This window comes from Crotalus tigris, unplaced genomic scaffold (genome assembly GCF_016545835.1).
Source record: "Crotalus tigris isolate CLP2741 ecotype Arizona unplaced genomic scaffold, ASM1654583v1 scf7180000024151.2778019, whole genome shotgun sequence".
Taxonomy (NCBI): domain Eukaryota; kingdom Metazoa; phylum Chordata; class Lepidosauria; order Squamata; family Viperidae; genus Crotalus; species Crotalus tigris.
The window spans coordinates 487,068-504,646 of NW_024100413.1; the positions used below are offsets into that span (position 1 = coordinate 487,068).

Here is a 17,579-nt window from a genome sequence, read left to right on the forward strand (position 1 = left end):
GTAACTAGACTGTCAAGGCAAATTTAATCAAGAGAGCCATTTAGCACTCTTTTCAGTGCTAATTTATTCAGCAGGGCACCTGTTAATAAAAGAAGCTATTTTTCCTTTTAGCATACTGAAGCTTTACTTTTAAAACTAACCAAATCTTAAAAAAAATAAATGGGAAATGGTGACATGTCTGACAGACAATCTGCCTACTTCTTAAAGGAAAATGCTTTGAGGACAGAGCTCCATAATATGGAGACATAGAAGTAATTGTATGTTGGTACTTTTCAAATGTGCATGTGTATTTTATTAATTGGAGTCTCTGTGGATCAGTGTATGCATCTGTATCTATGTATCAATTGGGGTGGTTGCATATACTTTGCCTAAAGAAATTTTAAATATCTATATATTGTTGACAAGCTGTGGGGAATCTATTTTTTAAGTCCCAAATATGCAACTTTACTCTAAGACTATAGATGACTATTGAAACATTAGAAATGTGGAGGAAAATATCATACTGTCAGAAAATTCAAAACATGCTTCTAATACAGTACTGATTTCTTTTCTAAAAAAATATTTTCTATTTTTTCGTGATTTATAGTAAGCTTCAGATTTGAGAACATCACTGTTTTATGCACGCTGACAGAATGCAAGAAGTCTGCAATCTGTCAGAGCCTAAGGCAGCTGTCCAAATCAGATTTGTTCCTCCTGTTTCAAACATGGTCTGACATGAAAATCCAAACAGCCCCTGCTTTAGACAACTTTCAAGAACAAAACAACAATTAACAGCAACAGAACAAGCTGATACCTCAACATGCCTTGGATAGCTTGCTGGAATGTATTGAGATGAAGGATGAAATCAGAGCCAAAGCCATCTAACTCAATAATATTTAAGGCCCTGTATTTTTGCCGTAAGAATATTTTTCATGCATAATCAGTGACCGGTGATGTGTTCTTTGATTGCCTTGAAGCACTGTCACCATCTAAATGTCTTTAAAGTTAAGTTTAAATTTAAAGTATCAGGCACAATTCTTCTTTCTACCAGTCTTTTAAAATACAATTGACTTCTAATTTGTTTGTAAGCGTGTGTGTGTGTGTGTGTGTGTGTGTGTGTATCTGTACTCTTTGATGAACTCTTACTGTTCTGTTGTTTTCATTTTACAATTGTGATTTTATGAAGTTGCTGTCAGTTGGAGTTATTTTAGTTTGATTGTGAGCTCCCGTTCAAATTTTATGTTTGGTTTGATTTAATTTGGCTTGTATTGAAAGACCTGGTAGAACTTCAACAAGCATATAATTATTCATTAATTCATTAGGTAGATATTGTGTCTTTTCTCCCAGAGCTCAAGACAATGTCTATGGAATACCCCTTCATTTTATCCAACAAACTCCTATATCTAGGTTTGGGCTGAAAGCAAGTGACTGTCTCAAAGTCCCCAATTTTTCATGAATAAGGCTGGATTAAATCCCAGGTCTGTCTCATCTTATAGTCCAGCATCTTAACTACTACACGATATTGACTTTATTGTTTATATAGCACTTATATACAGTGCTATAAGATAGGCCAGTATGATGATGTCCACAACACTGGTGAAGTGAAGCTGAACGTAATCAACATCCACCTATTGTGTTCATAGTTTATTCTAAATATCTCAATATTTATTCTAAATATCTCAATATTTATCCTTTAAATTTTACAGTTTATTGATTTTTCACAATGCAGATGAGCAAACTGTAAAAACAATAATAGCAAGGTAGAATTTTCTATGGTTCTGTTGTGGGAATCGGACCAATTTTGGTGATCTTTTCTAACATATCTTTCTCACTAATCCCACTGTAATATCACCTGCCAACCCATTGCTTCCCTCAAGAAATCTTTCCAAAAAACATGCCTATGGGACATAAATATGATGCACTTTTTCATGAACAGAAAATATTTTACTTATTTTTAAATAGACCAATATGACAATATTTAAATATACTGATATGCTTAAATAGTAAGCCTTTGGATTCCTTATTCGCGTAGGCAATACCTTCTTAAAAGAAAAGATCATGTTCTAAAAATGCTTGGTTTTGGTTTTCTTTAACTCCTAAAAGCATAGGTGAACGCCAATAGATTATCAAGAGACATAAGGTTCAATGTATTCTGCTTAATGGAACTCAAAAAATGTATTTAAAAATGCTACTATTTTATTCTATTTTTCAGAAATGGCTTTCATGGAAAAAAAAGTGAAAGGAAAGTCATCAAGGGAACCATTTCCCCTCTTTAATCAAATTAAAATGTTGCAATTGTCCAATGCTTCGCTGGAATCTTGGTTTCTTTGATTTTTTTTTTTTTAACCTTCCTTTCTCAAATTTGTTCCCAAGTTTAAGACTCACTCTTAAACAAGCAAAACGTAACTCTGAAGAAGTTGAGCCTCTCTTCCCCAATGTATGTACAACCTCATGGAAAGTAACTCTTGGATCAGCTAATCAGAATCCAAGCACATTTTATCAAGCAACACTTACAAGAAAATCCATATTCATTCTGGGTTCTCTGTTCAGTTGAAATAGGGTAAATGAAACCTTTAAAAGAAAAAAAAAGATGGGAATAAAATCAAATTAACACAGGGAGCTTTTAAACACATACAATCACACATACCCACAATCACACACAAATGTTTTAATTTAAAAATAAAACAAAAGGAATGGAAAAGGAAAAGGGAAGGAAAGGAAAAGGAAACTCATGGCATTTCAAAATTCAGATTCAGCACACTATTATAACTTTGCATCTCCTGTCTGCTCAATACTCTTACTAAGAATTAATAAGTAGACAGATTGAATTTCAGAGCCAAAAATTGGTCTCGAGTCACTAACTTTGGAGTGCTTAAAGTCTTTCTTTTATTGAGCATAAACTCTAATGGATCTAATTTATTTCAGACATCAAGGATCATTAGCATATGGAAAGTCTTCCTCCCAATTCCTGCCATATGCTTTAATTCCCAGGATATATTCAGCAGGGCTCTAAATAGTTTTTTATTTAATTATAGAAGCTAGCTGCTGGTCTAATAGAACTGAAAGAGGCTTGCCTTCAATGGTCAAAGGTTAAATATCCATTTGCCAAGTGTTCAACCCATGGAAAAGCGTCATTCCTTCCACTCTTCCTTTTCCCCTAGATTTCAGGGGAATGGTTTTTAACCTTCCCTCTAATAGAAATCCAATTCTGTTCTCTGGGGAGCAAGCAATTTGCCAGAGAGTTGGAAAAGGCATGTGTTCCATTTGAGATCATTAGAAAATCAATAGGAACCTTGACATCATAAAGTAATTTATTTTAGATTTTTGAAGCTTTGTGTAATATTGACAAAACTATAACACAATTTTTTTTTCTACAAGAAACAAATAGAAAGAAAAGTGACTTTCTTCTGATTTTTAGTGATAATGCAGTTCTCAAGCAATCTATTTTTTTTTCCTTTGAGCAATTTGCTCTGAAGCTGTGTAGTAAAGGGGGAAAAAAGCTGTTGTTTTTTTTGGTCTATGCCAATGGAGAAACATTTAGCTGGAACCAAATTCCCACTGTGATGAGTGGAAATTGTACTTCTAAATAAGCATGTTCAGAACCAAGGAAACAGCTGGGAGGAAGTTGGCTTACTTACTTAAAAAAAAAGGAACCAAAATCCAAAGAAACCTGAAATGATGGAATTTTTTTTCATCTAAAATATTGGATTCCAGGCCCATCTCTCAGCAAGTAAATTTTGAAGACATTTTAAAATACCACGAGAATGAGTTTGAAAAACAGAAGCCACTTTGATAAGCCATAACACAAATTTCAATATAATATTACTTAGTATTTGATTAAAAAAGGTCTTTCCATCAATGTAGGCTACACTGCTATAGAGAAATGGCAATCAGTTTATCCACCTTGTTACAGAATCCTTACAGCATGGATCTATTATTTTCAAGGCCCACATGGATCAAAGTATGAAATTCAACAACTTTCACAGTTTCCATGCTTTAGCATGATTTTCAGTAAGGAAAGCACAATTTATAATGTTTTTACTTTCAAGTTTTCATTTTCTTTTGACCAAGTAGTGCAAGACCATTTTTGCAGTTATCCTTCACAAATTAGGAACATGATACACATTAAGCAAAGGAATTCCGCTGCATATGTAACTGCTGATGCTCAAAAATTGTTGTACAAGTAGCATTTGGAAACACAGGATATGCTTCTCCAATCTACCAACCTACACAGATATTTTTATATTTGTGGCTGCTTGCCCATAGATTTCAACATAAAACAATGACACATATTACGGTACCTTACATTAATAACAATAAGCTTCAAGAGAGGTATAAGCTTCTTTTTAAACCCCCCCTTTAAAAAAAGAAAAAGAAAAGAAAGTGGGAAAACCTATGAATTGCTGAAATTGAATCAGCCTAGTTTTGAAATACTGTATATAATTCTGAGAATTTGCAAGGTCATGATCCATAATAAAAAATTGATTTAGCTGACAGCATTTGGAAATATCCACTGCCTATTCTAATATACTCCCATTATGAAATGCTCCTAAGTATATATTTTCCCAATTTTGTTTCTTATGCCACTGATATTGACATTGGCATGCGTTGCCACGAAGTTTCTCAAACAGTCATTCTTTTTTCTCTCTTTTTTGCAGCTCAGCTGAGAAGTGCTATTTTGCTCAAGAGTTGCTAGGGACAAACAGAGTCAGCCCATCTCTCATTCCAAGAATTGCTAAACTAATATTACATAGTTATGTTGGCTTTACAAAACTTCTGCTTCAATTCTGAGGTGCTATGGTTTGCTTTGATAGTACTTCCAGATAAGTCATTCTTCCCATATTCCAAAAGTCAACTGCCTGAATAAAGACAACAAATAAATCCACATTGGGAAGTCCCAAGCCATGCACTAATTCAAGTTATAGCTACAGGTAGTCCTGGATTTATCACTGTAATTGAGCCCAGAATTATGGTCATAAAGAGATCATCAGGTAACCAACCTCATTTTACATTTTTTTTGCGGTGGTCATTAAGCAAACAAAAGGCTTGTTAAGTGAAACCATTATCCATAATGCACAATTTTTGCTGAAAGTAAATGTTGGTTTCTGGCTAAAAAATGTCATTAATCACAATCACACAAATCACTGCAAACAGTCATAAATGCAGACTGGTTGTGAAGTGCCCAAAATATGATCACAGGATGGCCATTGGACCTTTGAATCTGGGTCATACTTTTTTAGGGGGCGGTACATCATAATTAAGCCATGGATCATAAGTTAAGGACTAAATGTAGTTATTAAATGGGATGTGTAAAGTTTTTCTTTCAACCATTTTTTGTATGATCTTCTGAGATTTCAAAATGGCTCCTGTGCACAGAGGCAGAAAGCAAGCATTTTATACAGAAATCAACCCTAGTTCTAAATCGCTGTATGGATGCTGTAGTTCACGTTGTCTTCATCACACTGTTTTGTCTCAACCAACAACTAAAAGTCTTCACTACAAGGGCCAGGCAACTCTCTATACGGGCTCACTTCTTCAGGGTTCCCAGTTCTAAACTGCAAAATGTTAGAAAATTTTTGCACTTCTTTGTTGCCATCTAGTGATATTTTAGATTTTGCAGTTGAAATCTGACAGCCCTATTCTTCTTAGATTGTTGTTATCAAAATGTAGTTCAGTGTTGGATTTATATTTCTTTCCCCAGTGTTATTGCAGATGTGTTCAGCAAGGGATATTTTTTCCTATTACTTTGGCAAGAATGAACAAAATGAAACCTTGGTCTAGATATTATTATTTAGTATCTTAAAAGCTGCTATATTTACATGGTTTCCTCCCCATGTGGCCATGAAAAGTTGGTAGATGTAACTTATGAGGAACCCGCTTAACTCTGACCTTTGGCTTTAAATTTATATCAGCAGATCTAATTGCCTATTGGTGTTATTATACAGGAATTTCCAATCTTGGCAACTTTAAGATGAATGGACTTCAACTCCCAGAATCTCTCTGCCAGCCATACTAGCAGAGGAATTCTGGGAGTTGAAATTCACATGTCTTAAAGTTGCCTCAAAATATTATTTTTTAAATCTGGGATTATGACTTTGGGAAATTTATTATTAAGATAATTGACTTCATAACTTGAAATGGCTATTTGTGATAAGTGAAATATGCAAGCTTATTTGGGTTTTCCATTCCTGTTTTAAATTGCCAACAGTTGTAAAGAAGCTGCTTCAACTTTGTTTCACATGAAGAGCAACATACACATAGCTTTTTCCCACTCTTTCACATTGGCTTCTATTTCTCGTATGCAGAACCCTTTCATTCATAAGATTGTTTTCTAACAACTGGAATAACTGAGTAGTGCATTCAAAAGAAAACCATGCCAAATAAATGGAGAAAACTATGTAGGGAATGATTCTAGCAATGCTTTTAATTGTACTGCTCTTGTCCTCTAAAGCAGGTATCCCCAACCCCCAATGTGTGGACCAGCACCGGTATGCAGCATGCCAGAAACTGGGCCGTGCAAACAAACGAGGCCCATCTGCAGGATGCAAGCAGCCTGTGAAACCAAGCCCTTTCTGGTCTGTGGAAAACCCTCTCTCCATGGAACCAATCCCTGGTGCCCAAAAGGTTGGGGGCCACGGCTCTAAAGCATTGATGCAATGAACATGAATTTGGGCAAACTCTAGAAGACAGGGGAGGACAGGGGCGCCTGGAGTGCCATGGTCCATAGGGTCATGAAGAGTTGGACATGACTTAGCGACTGAACAACATCCTCTAAAAAATTTTTGGATGAACTGGAGAACACAATTAGGTTAGAACAAACAGCACATGTGAAGAATCTTACTTTATATCATACTTTTATTGCCTGCAGCTTCCTTATCTGCCAAACAGCCAACAGCAGGCTGGGAGGATCACAGTTTTGGCAACTGCCAAAATATTTCACCATTGATTGAAACATACTCAAGTTTACATAGGAAACATCTCAATTTTTCTGAACTGTTAAGTAAATTTGGAATTTTGAGATCAAGTTATTGAATTTGTATAAAATGGAAGAAGTAGCCAATCAGAGATTGGACAAAAGGAATTTATGGGCTTAATCTTTAAGATGCTCTGGGATTCCTGGTGCTCTCTGAGCTTGATTGTTTTATTTCTGATGTTTCATTATCTAATTTGGTAGCATCATCAGTGCTAGCAGGAGACGGGGTTTGCGCTCATTTTATATTCTAGTGACTTGCCCTGTCAGGGCTTGGTGGGAGTGGTCTTGGTGGTTCCTCAATCAGGCTGTTGTTTACCGTTAGCTTGTTTGGCAGTTCCTTGATTGTTTGCTTTTCAATTGTTGGTTTGTTAATCTTGGTGTTAAACTCTGCTTATCTGGGTGCTGATTGCTGATGAGATGTTTTGATTTTTTTTGTTCTTAGCTTTTTGAATATCTCTTTTGAATGGTATGTAGATGGTATTTATGTCTATGTGTCTGTTGATGACCAATTTGTCATCTTTAAGATGGTCTCTATCACATAAGCAATTTTTTTTTGCACATAGGTGCCCATTTTAAATCAAAGCACTGGTCTGAAGCAAACAACCACTTTTGTTTTCTAAGGATACCTTTGTGGTTTCTGATGTGGGAACTTTCTTTTCTTGAATAATAATATTCATTTTCATTTTTTTCTTCCAAAAATAATGAAGTGGGTAAAAAAGGCTGGCGAGTATCAAGGAGGTGATATCATGAATATTTATTACACCAAGGAATCCAACTTTCAATATCGCTATTGATAGATCACCTATGCCCAGAAGTTGCAACATGTAGATGCAACAGATTGAATTGGGAAGACATAAAAGGTTAAGTAATATGAATATCTAAAATCATTTTAGTTGACAGATTGAAGATCACACTGAAATTCAAATTGCTGCTGCTAAGTGCAAACCTAATTTTTGTAGCTCTGTAGCTATTAACTATGTGGGGAAAAAGCAGCTAACAAACTTGATTCTCTTCATTGCCGTTTTTGCACACCTACAGCCTGGAGAACAGGGACTCATTTTAAGAATTTGTCATACATCAAAAATAATTTTTCCTAGAGCATTTAAAGACCAGCAAAGAAAAATATTGTGAGAATACACATGATTGACAGTTGACAATTGCTTCTGCACAAATATGAGAATTTCAAAAGAGGCATTTTCCCCTCTTCTGCTTCTCTATCTGATCTTTACATAATAAGAAAGGGCATTTTCCTCAGATAATGAGGCAAATCTAGTGAGATTAGTATCTGTAATAACAGAAAAATGACTTTTCTCTGAGTTTGAAAGCGAGAGCAGTGTAAAGCTGGGATTTGTTCTTTTTCCTTGATCTATTTTGCTCATGGTCTCAGCACTACTGCATGGTAAGTACCTGGGGTTCTTCTGATAACACCATCACATAAAAAAACACCTCACAAGTAAATGTATAAAAAGCTGCTGCTTAATTTGACTCCATAATAATTTCTGGGCATTGCTGCTCTGAGACTTGAGCTGCTGAGTTGCAGTCAGTAACTTGTCTCGGGGAAAAAAGTAATTTAAAAAGTCTCAAGTGGTTTTTTTTTTTAAAAAAAAGAAGCAACACATTTTCCAAGGATTCTGTAATTTTTTTCCCTAACTTCTTGTTGTCTTTACTACTAGAGTAGTTACAGTGCTATTAGTACAGTGTTTACATATGTCCCTGCATTTAAATTAATGCATCACATTATTTAAAATCTGGGAAATTAATTTTTACAATTTCAAGAATGAAAAAATGGGACAGAGTTAAACTTAAAAAAGTTTTGTTGAAACTTCAGTTATCATTTATATGTTTTCTTAAATTATAGCTAGGTTTAAAATGTATTTCAGTTTTTATTTTCTCATTCCTTATCAAAAGTCAATCCTCAGAAGTCTCAACTGCCAAAATCTGCCATTCTCCAATTTTTGCAATAAGGTCTCATGAATAAATCCAGATGGATCAAGGAAACCACAGACCAATCAGCTTGATATCAAGAACTAGGAAAATCCTGGAAAGGTAATCAAGCAGTGGATTTGTGAGCATCTAAAAATGAACAGGGCCATTACTAGAAGCCAGCATGAGTGTGTTAAGAATAGATCATGCCAGACAAACCTTCTTTGATAAAGTGACTAAATAAGTGGATCAGGGAAATGCTGTGGATATATTATACTTAGACTTCAATAAGGTATTTGATAAAGTAGACTATAGCCTTTTTTATATAGAACAAAGTGGGATAGATAGTACCACTATCAGGTTGACCAACCTCACTCAGCAGGTAGTCTTCAGTGGAACTACATCTATGTAGAGGGAAGCATACAGTGGAATATCTCTGACTTGGGCCTGGTGCTCATTAGAATATAATAAAGCTGGAAGGGACCTTGGAGGTCTTCTAGTCTAGCTGCTCAAGCAGGAGAACCTATACCAGACTGGTGATTGTCTAGTCTCTTCTTAAAAATCTCCAGTGATGGAGTTCCCACGATTTCTGGAGGCAAGCTGTTTCACTGGTTGATTGTCCTCACTGTCAGGAAGTTTCTCCTTAATTCCCTGTTGCTTCTCCCTTTGATGTGCTCTGGTGAACAACATGACCTCCTCTTCCTTGTGGCAATCCCTCAGATACTGGAATACTACTATCATGTCTCCCTATTTCTTCTTTTCTTTAGACTAGCCAAACCCAAGTACCGCAGCTGTTCTTTGTATGTTTTAGACTACTGGCCTTTGATTATCTTAGTTGCTCTTCTCTGAATTTTTTCCAAACTCTCAACGTCTTTTTTGTGTTATGGTGACCAAAATTGGCTGGAGTATTCCAGGTGTGGTCTTACTGGAATACTGCAGCCAATTTTCTTCTCTTCAAATTCTTTCTAAATGAACTAGATAGGGAATAGAAGGCAGCTCATCAAATCTTCAGATGATGCCAAGCTGGGGGAAATTGCTAAACTTTCGAAGATATACTCAAGATTCAGAAGGTTTTTGACAAGCTTGAGCATTTGACCCTATCCAACGAGATGCAGTTCAGTAGAGAAAAAAGTATTTCCTGCACTTAGGCAGAAAAACCAAATAGACTAATACAGGTAATCCTTAACTTACAACACTTCCGTTAGTGACTGTTCAAAATTACAATAGTACTAAAAAAAGTGACTAATGACCATTTTTTACACTTATGACTGTTCAGTGACCCAGGGTCACGTGATCTCCTTTTGCAATCTTCTAACAAGCAAAGTCAATGGGGAAACCATATTCATTTAACAACTATGTTATTAATTTAACAACTACAGTGACTTAGTTAACAAATGTGGCAAGAAAAGTAGTGGGGAGGGGGAAACTCACTTAATAAATTTCTCACTTAGCAACATAAGAATAGATGGTACCTGACTTAGCAGTAGTAACAATGAGAGTGGACCATCAATATGAGCCAGCAGTGTGCTGCACCTGCCAAAAAGGCTAATGTAGTCCTAAACTGCATCAACAGAGGGATAGCATCAAGATATGATAGTACCACTTTATACTGCACTAGTTAGACTACTGCATCTAATTCTGGTTTACCAAGATACAAAAAAGATGCTGAGACCCAAGAAAGAGTGCAAAGAAGAGCAACAGAGATAAGGTGTCTGTAGGCTAAATTGTACAATGAATAGTTAAGGAAACTAGGGATGGCTAGCCTAAGGAAGGTTAGGGATGACATGATGGCTGTTTTCTGGTACTTAAAGGGCTCACACAGAGAAGAGGGAATTGGCTTATTCTTCAAAGCATCTGAGGGTAGGACAAGAAGCAATTTGTGGAAGCTCATCAAAGAGAGATACAACCTATAACTAAGCAAAAATTTCCTGACAGTAAGAACTATTATTCAATGGAACAGCTCAGCTCCTGGAATTGTGGGTGCTCCATTGCTGGAAGTTTGGATATCCCTTTGTCCAAGGTGGTATAAGGCAGTGGTGGCAAACCTATGGCATGGGTGCCAGAGGTGGCACTCAGAGCCCTCTCTGTGGGCACACGTGCCGTTGCCCCAGCCTCCCCTCCCCCTGCAACCCCCTCCCTCCAGCAGCCCCCCTGAAGGAGAGTCGCCCCTGAGTGGGGCCCACGCAGAGCAGCGCAGCCAAGGACATGGCAGCCAGCACCATAGACAAGACTCTGCCCTCACACCCCATCATGCACAGTTGATGCTGCAGGGCGTGGGCAGAGGGCGTGACCGCTATTGTGCTGCTAGGCTGCCTGGGCGATCTGCGGTGGGTCCTGGAGGTGATGAGTGGCCTTGCGGGCAGGTGGGGTGGGGGATGGGGGGCGGAGTGGGGGCAGGGCAGAGGTCGAGCGGGGGCAGGACCAATTTTTGGGCACTCAGTCTCTAAAAGGTTTGCCATATAAGATATTCTCCCTTTGGCAGGAAGTTGGACTATTATTCTGTAAATAAAAGGCAAAGTGCTCTACTTGGGCTACCTTTGAAAAGTACCCAGAAACTTTAACTGGCACAGAATGTAGTTGCATTAGCCATACTATGTGTCTAAAGAAGGGCATATTTAATACCTTTGCTCCGCGAACTGCATGGCAATTTAGGGGCCAGTTTGCTTCTGAGTCTAATGCAAGGTATTGGTTATTACCTATAAAGTCCTACATGGCATTGAGTTAGGCTTTCTGCAGAACTGGGAGGGGAGATGGACAGTTAAGAAATACGATAGATAGATAGATACTGTAGATAGATAGATACTGTAGATAGATAGATAGATAGATAGATAGATAGATAGATAGATAGACAGAGAGATAGATAGATAAAGCATAGTAGAAACTATCATCATGGGCTTAGCTAAATGTATATATATTTTTTAAAAAACCCTGATATATATCTTTGAATTTAAGGCAGAGGCCCCAAACCTCTTTCTGTGGAGAAAGATTTTTCAGCGGACCGGGGGGCGGGACTGTGTGCTGCCTGCATGCTGCAGATGGGACTTTGCTTGTTTGTGCAGCCCAGTTGCTGGCATACTGTGGCCTGGTGCTGGTCCATGGACCGGGGCTTGGGGATTCCTGATTTAAGGTAAATGAACTTTAAAGCAACAGTGCAAAGCATTATCAGGTTTGCATAATAATTATCAGGATCATTTTAGTTATGGAAGAGTAATTTCTGGAAAACACTAAGACAGGAGTCCCCAACCCCGATTTGTAGACTGGTACTGGGCCGCAGCATGTCAGCAACCAGTCCACACTAACAAGCAAAGCCCCATCGGCGGGATACAGGCAGCACACAAAACCATGCACCCTCCAGTCTGCAGAAAAACCTCTCTCCATGTAACTGGTCCCTGGTGCCCAAAAGGTTGGGGACCTCTGCACTAAGGGATCTTTCAGTGAAATTAAGTACATATAATAGCCTTGTGCTTAAACACTGATCTGGAAGACATAACCAAAGAAGAACCAAATGAAACATGCTGATTTAAGAGAAACAAGCAGTCAGCTTTCAAAAGCAAACAGTAAATTTTGCTGCAGGCTTTTAGGAATTTTTTAATATATATATATATAAAACTAATTCAGAAGGAACTAAATAGGATTATTTTATCATGTTGAAATTCTTCATCTGCATCTGGATTGTTCTTTCAAAATCAGGGAAACTGCCATTAGAATTCTGTAAATTAGGACATAAATGAACATATATTTCAAAGGACTATGATTTCTGAATGTTGTTGTACATTTGCACAAAATAATTGATTTTTAAGACTGTGCAAAGAGGTATTTTGGAAGATGAAAGGCAGTCACATTTTTTCAGGGATGTACAATGCTTCCGATTTTATGGATAATACAATGGCACTAATGATACATACATGCCTGCACATGCTCCACTGGGTCATTGTTTCAAATATATTTCCTTACCTAAAGAGAGAAACAGAATGACAACAACAATGAAAACTGTAGGGACTTTCAACTTTCTGCTGGCTTTCTCACTGAGTGTTCTTTTGGGAGCTGGCAGGCAATATCAGAAATCTTCCTTTCCTTCTTTTCTCAAATTCCTTTTGAGAAAAATTCAAATTCATTTTCTTTCCTTTTTTTTTGGCTTAGAAAGGCTTTGGGTTTTTTTGGGGGGAGGGGTTTGCACTAATGCTAGGGAAGATGGAAGAAATGAAAAATAGAGTGTGAGTAGCAACAAGTGGGTTAGATTCAATTATACAAGGAATGGGTGAACCATTGAAAGACCTGAAGGAGCAAGTTAGAGAAAAATCTATCCAATTACGTGATCACTAAGAGTCAACACTGACTTGAAGGCACATAATCATCATCAATCAAAAAGACTTTGGTTTGCACTAATGATGCCATAGGTCAGTGCTGACACTAGATATATTAGCAATAAATCGCATACATTTATCTTCTTTCTGAATAGCTAATTATTGCCAACTAGAGATCACCTTGGAATATGAAGCCCAGGAGATTCTCCAGCTATTTACTCATCTATTTGATACTGACTTTTTTCTGAGGGGTAAGCTTAAGTGAATCCTGCCTTTCAAGCAGTGGAAATGTCATCCCACACTTTAGAGACAAATAAAAAAAAATGCACATTGTTATCACATAATAGCTATTAAATCTCCCCCCACCCCAATTTCAACCTAAATATGACTATTATTTTTAAATCTTTCTTTTAATTAAAGAATGATACATTTCTCTTTGGAGAAATGCAAGGCATGAATATGTATAATATGGTAAAAAATCTCATGGTTGCTTTTCAAAAGTGATCAGCTTTGATGCTTCGTGATTGACCACAGGCCGGGTATTAAGGCAATTTGTATGTTCAAAAAAAAAAAAAAAGTTCAAGGATGCCAAAAGCAAGATGAATAGGTTAAGACTATAAAGGAAAATGAAAGACAAGTTTGTTGAGCAGCCTTTAATTAAAAGTCATTTGGGAAGAGAATGAAATGCCCTTTTTGAAATGCCAGTAGGATATTAACATCTCATCAAATAGGGTTATATCTTTGTTCCAATCTCCATCCAGTCACAAGACTCAGAGAGAGTTTTAAGAATAGTCAATAAACACAAGAGAGAGCTATGAAGATAAAAGAGAAAAAAAGAACTATGTACATTGACTTGGCCAACTTGGAAATGGACAAAATCAAGAAGTAGCTACATGAATGGCACTTCTCAAGTAGAACAATTGCAGTTCTTCTATGAGAAAAGAACAAAGTAGTCTTCCTCATCTTACTGTTGGCTAGGTGTGTTGTTCCATTATCTTATTATAACAGGATTTTTCTGGCCTGGGATGTACCTTGGAATTATTTTACCACTGTATCCTACTCTTTAAGTAGAAGCTGCAAATAAAACTCCCTCTTGGCCCAGGTTGAGGACAAGGAGAAGGAAAGTGTACTGCATCCTCTAGGTTTCTTCTTATCTGCTTGCTACCTGTGGGAAACTGCTTCTGTATATAATCAATCCTTGGCCTGTTTCAGCTTCCTGGGATAAGGCTTAAAAGAATAATTGTTTGGGATACTGATGTTGATGCTGGCAAGGTCAGCATGAAAGGGCTAATCCAACAGAGGCCATTCCTTTGGACTCTTGACAGGAACAGAGCTGAAAAAAATATGGGTGGTGGCTGGAATCTGGTTTGTCATGACATTTGTTAAGATCTGTATCAGGAAGAGGAGGAAGAGTGGACCATGGAGAGTGTGAGCTGATGGAAAACAATAAAAAAATCTGGCAGGGACAGAAATGGCAAAAAACTACAATTGACTCATTGGATTAAAAAAGGTTAGAGAAAGACGAGTTAATCTATTTCTCTGAACGAAGCTTGTTGCTATTTTGTTTCTAGTCAGCCTAACTATTTTAGCTACCATTTTGTTATCTCTGACAAATGTACAAATGTAATTTAATATAATAATATATTTACTAAGTTTTACCAAAAAAAAAAACAACCCTTCCCTCTAGCCCTTTTACAACTAGCTATACAGCATTGGTATCTGGTATTATTTGCAAAAAGAAAAAAAAAAGTTCATAGAAAAATAAATTCTTCTGGATGGCAACTGAATAGTTTTTAATTTGTTGATTAACATACAATATGGGTGAAGTCTAATTAAATCCCTTATAACAATTAAATAATTGTAAAGGTTGCACCTAAATGCTGTTGTCTACTTAGGCAGCCTCTTCTAATAATGGCACTATAGCTAGTTTTCTAATTCAGTCTCTGTGAAGGAATTGGCTTATTGACTATTCATCCTTTCACATTAGGGGGAAAATACTAACTACATAATGAGAGAGAGAGCGCCTGTGTATGGGCAAGATCATTAGTTTGAATAAATGTGACAGCCAAGTTGCACCAGAAATATCACAGTTTAGCAGTAAGCAGAAACTACGGTTTTGGGTGAAAAATACAGTAATTACAAGCAATGGAGAGGGAAAAGGAAAGCTCCATAGTTTTTATTCCAAGAGAAATCAATACCAGTTCAGACTGCTATTTTACACAGGAATAGGGATAGATGTATGAAAGAGCTTATTGATTGCCTGAGTGATATAACTGTAGTGAATAATAAACTGCAAAGAAAATACTTCTAAATGTGACCAAAATTTACTAAGATATCTTGTTTATATAGCAGTCCTTCTTGTTGATTGTGCAAGAAAGGTGCGATTGATTGTACAGAAAAGATGATTCTTTTGCCAGTTCATTTAAATTGGCTTTGGATGATCATATGGTACTTCATTACTTCCTCAATAATAGTTGCACCCATATAAAGTGCTGTTGTCAGAATAGAGGTAAGCAGCAATCACTGCAATTCAGATGGTGTGGAAGGTAGCAGGGTAGAGAGAAATGGCAAAGGACTGGAGAAGAGATAATAGGATTTGGCAGGATCCATACATGCTTTATGTTCTTAGATTTTTAGTGCCCAATCATTCTGACTACTTCCTGCCCTGTTTCCTTCAATGCAAGTATTGAATTCTAGGGGAGAAGGAAGTAGGAAGATTGGAGGAGAAGAAGGGAAGTGGGGAGAAAGGGAAGGAGAGTGGTGAAGGAAAGAGAAGAGGAGAGGAAGAAGAGGGAAGTAGGAAAGAGAATAAAGGGAGAAAGAAGGAGTGTGGATACAGTGAAAGGGGAAATGGGCGAGCAACACCAAAAGTCATGTGTATGTATTTATTTCATTTTATTAAAAGTATCTTATATATGAATGTAAAAAGAATGTATGTTAACATCTGATAAATATCACGGTATATGTATGGAAAGAGTTTGGAAAAATAAAAAACAAAAAATTATTACAACAAAAAAGTATTGAATTCTGATTAATATAAATAATAATAAATTATCTATAGTAAGCTAACTAGCAACAAACATACATTAATTTGAATTTAACTAGAAACTGAGGAAAAGTGTATGTTAAAGTAGACATTTGATTTACAAGATTATCCTAAACCAAGATTTTGTTAACTGTTTGCACAATTGGAAGAACTTTTCAGCATGATGGAACAGTAGAGATGGAACTGTGTAACAGGTGGAACTATCTAGGAAAGCAATGAGCTCTCTTGTATTGGATGTATTTAAAGTGACATTGAAAAACCACCTGAGATGCATTAATATGGGTTTCTAAATTGAGCAGAAGAGCTAACCTAAATGACTGCATTATTCTCTAATTCAGATGGGCAATCGAGGATGAAGACTTAAAACTTTGCAACAAGATAGTTCATACTTAAATGAACAGTTTAGGAGTCTGTTTGAATTAGTCAACAGAGTCAAGAATAGAACAGTAAATGCAGGTATAGGAAAGATATCTGATGAAGCTAGAGGAACAAAGCAGCACTAATTCTTTCTCTTGATTTGACTAAAAGTTTGATAGGAGTTGGATGTCATCTGTTTCATTTGGCTATTTATGATCTGCCGAACAAATCTGAATTCCTAGTTCTGCTCATATAAATTATATGAAAGGTTATAACTTTCATTCTTGCAGAGAGTTTAACAACTGCATGCCATTGCTGCTTTGCCCAACATAAAAACTGGAAAAAATAACCACAATCACATTATGGCCAACTACAGGGCTTGTAAGAAAGATTCTTGAAGGGAAAGGGGGAGAAAGGTACGAGAGGCCTGTTTCACTTATATTCTTCGTTCTTCATCATATCAATGGACCACTGATATTAAAAGGCTATTGCCACCAGTGAAAAATTGTTGTTTGTAAGAAATTGTAGCATATTTAGTATCCCGTAGTATAATTACTAGGTGGAATAATAAATAGATAAATTCACAATCAGCTAGTCACAGTGATATGTATGGCTTTTTGTTACATGTGAGAATTAAGGCATAACACAAACCATTGCTTAGCACAAGATTATAACCTAGCTTAAGTTTGACTTTGATTAATCTAATAATATTGCATGCAGTGTGGCAAATTACATATTACTTTTAATGTACAATATTTAGCGAAATTTGTTTGGGAAGCCCATAGGAGATTAAGTAGGCTGGTGCTTTATTCTGCAAGCAGAAAAGACCGCCTTCATTTGCTTCAATGGGGTTTTTTGGTTTCTTATTCAGGAAAAAAGTCCCAGCACGCTAGGCATTAAAGGCAGTGTTTATTTTGTCTCTATGCAGAATTGCACCCTGTGGCTGAAAAGAATAGCCCCTCTTTAGTTAACCACTTGCCTTGAAAAATATTAGTGG

The 17,579-nt window shown here is 36.7% G+C and overlaps 1 protein-coding gene across 2 annotated transcripts in view; it reads right to left on the reverse strand.

The window, feature by feature from the left end:
• UNC5C (unc-5 netrin receptor C) overlaps nt 1-17,579 on the reverse strand; it is a 361,800-nt gene that overhangs the window by 50,612 nt on the left and 293,609 nt on the right. The window contains exon 8 of one of the 2 annotated variants that reach the window (XM_039322861.1): nt 2,494-2,550. The exons of the other annotated variant lie outside the window; for it this stretch is intronic. Coding sequence (XP_039178795.1) covers nt 2,494-2,550 — 57 coding nt within the window. The remainder of the gene's footprint in view (nt 1-2,493; nt 2,551-17,579) is intronic. 2 annotated transcript variants of the gene reach the window in all.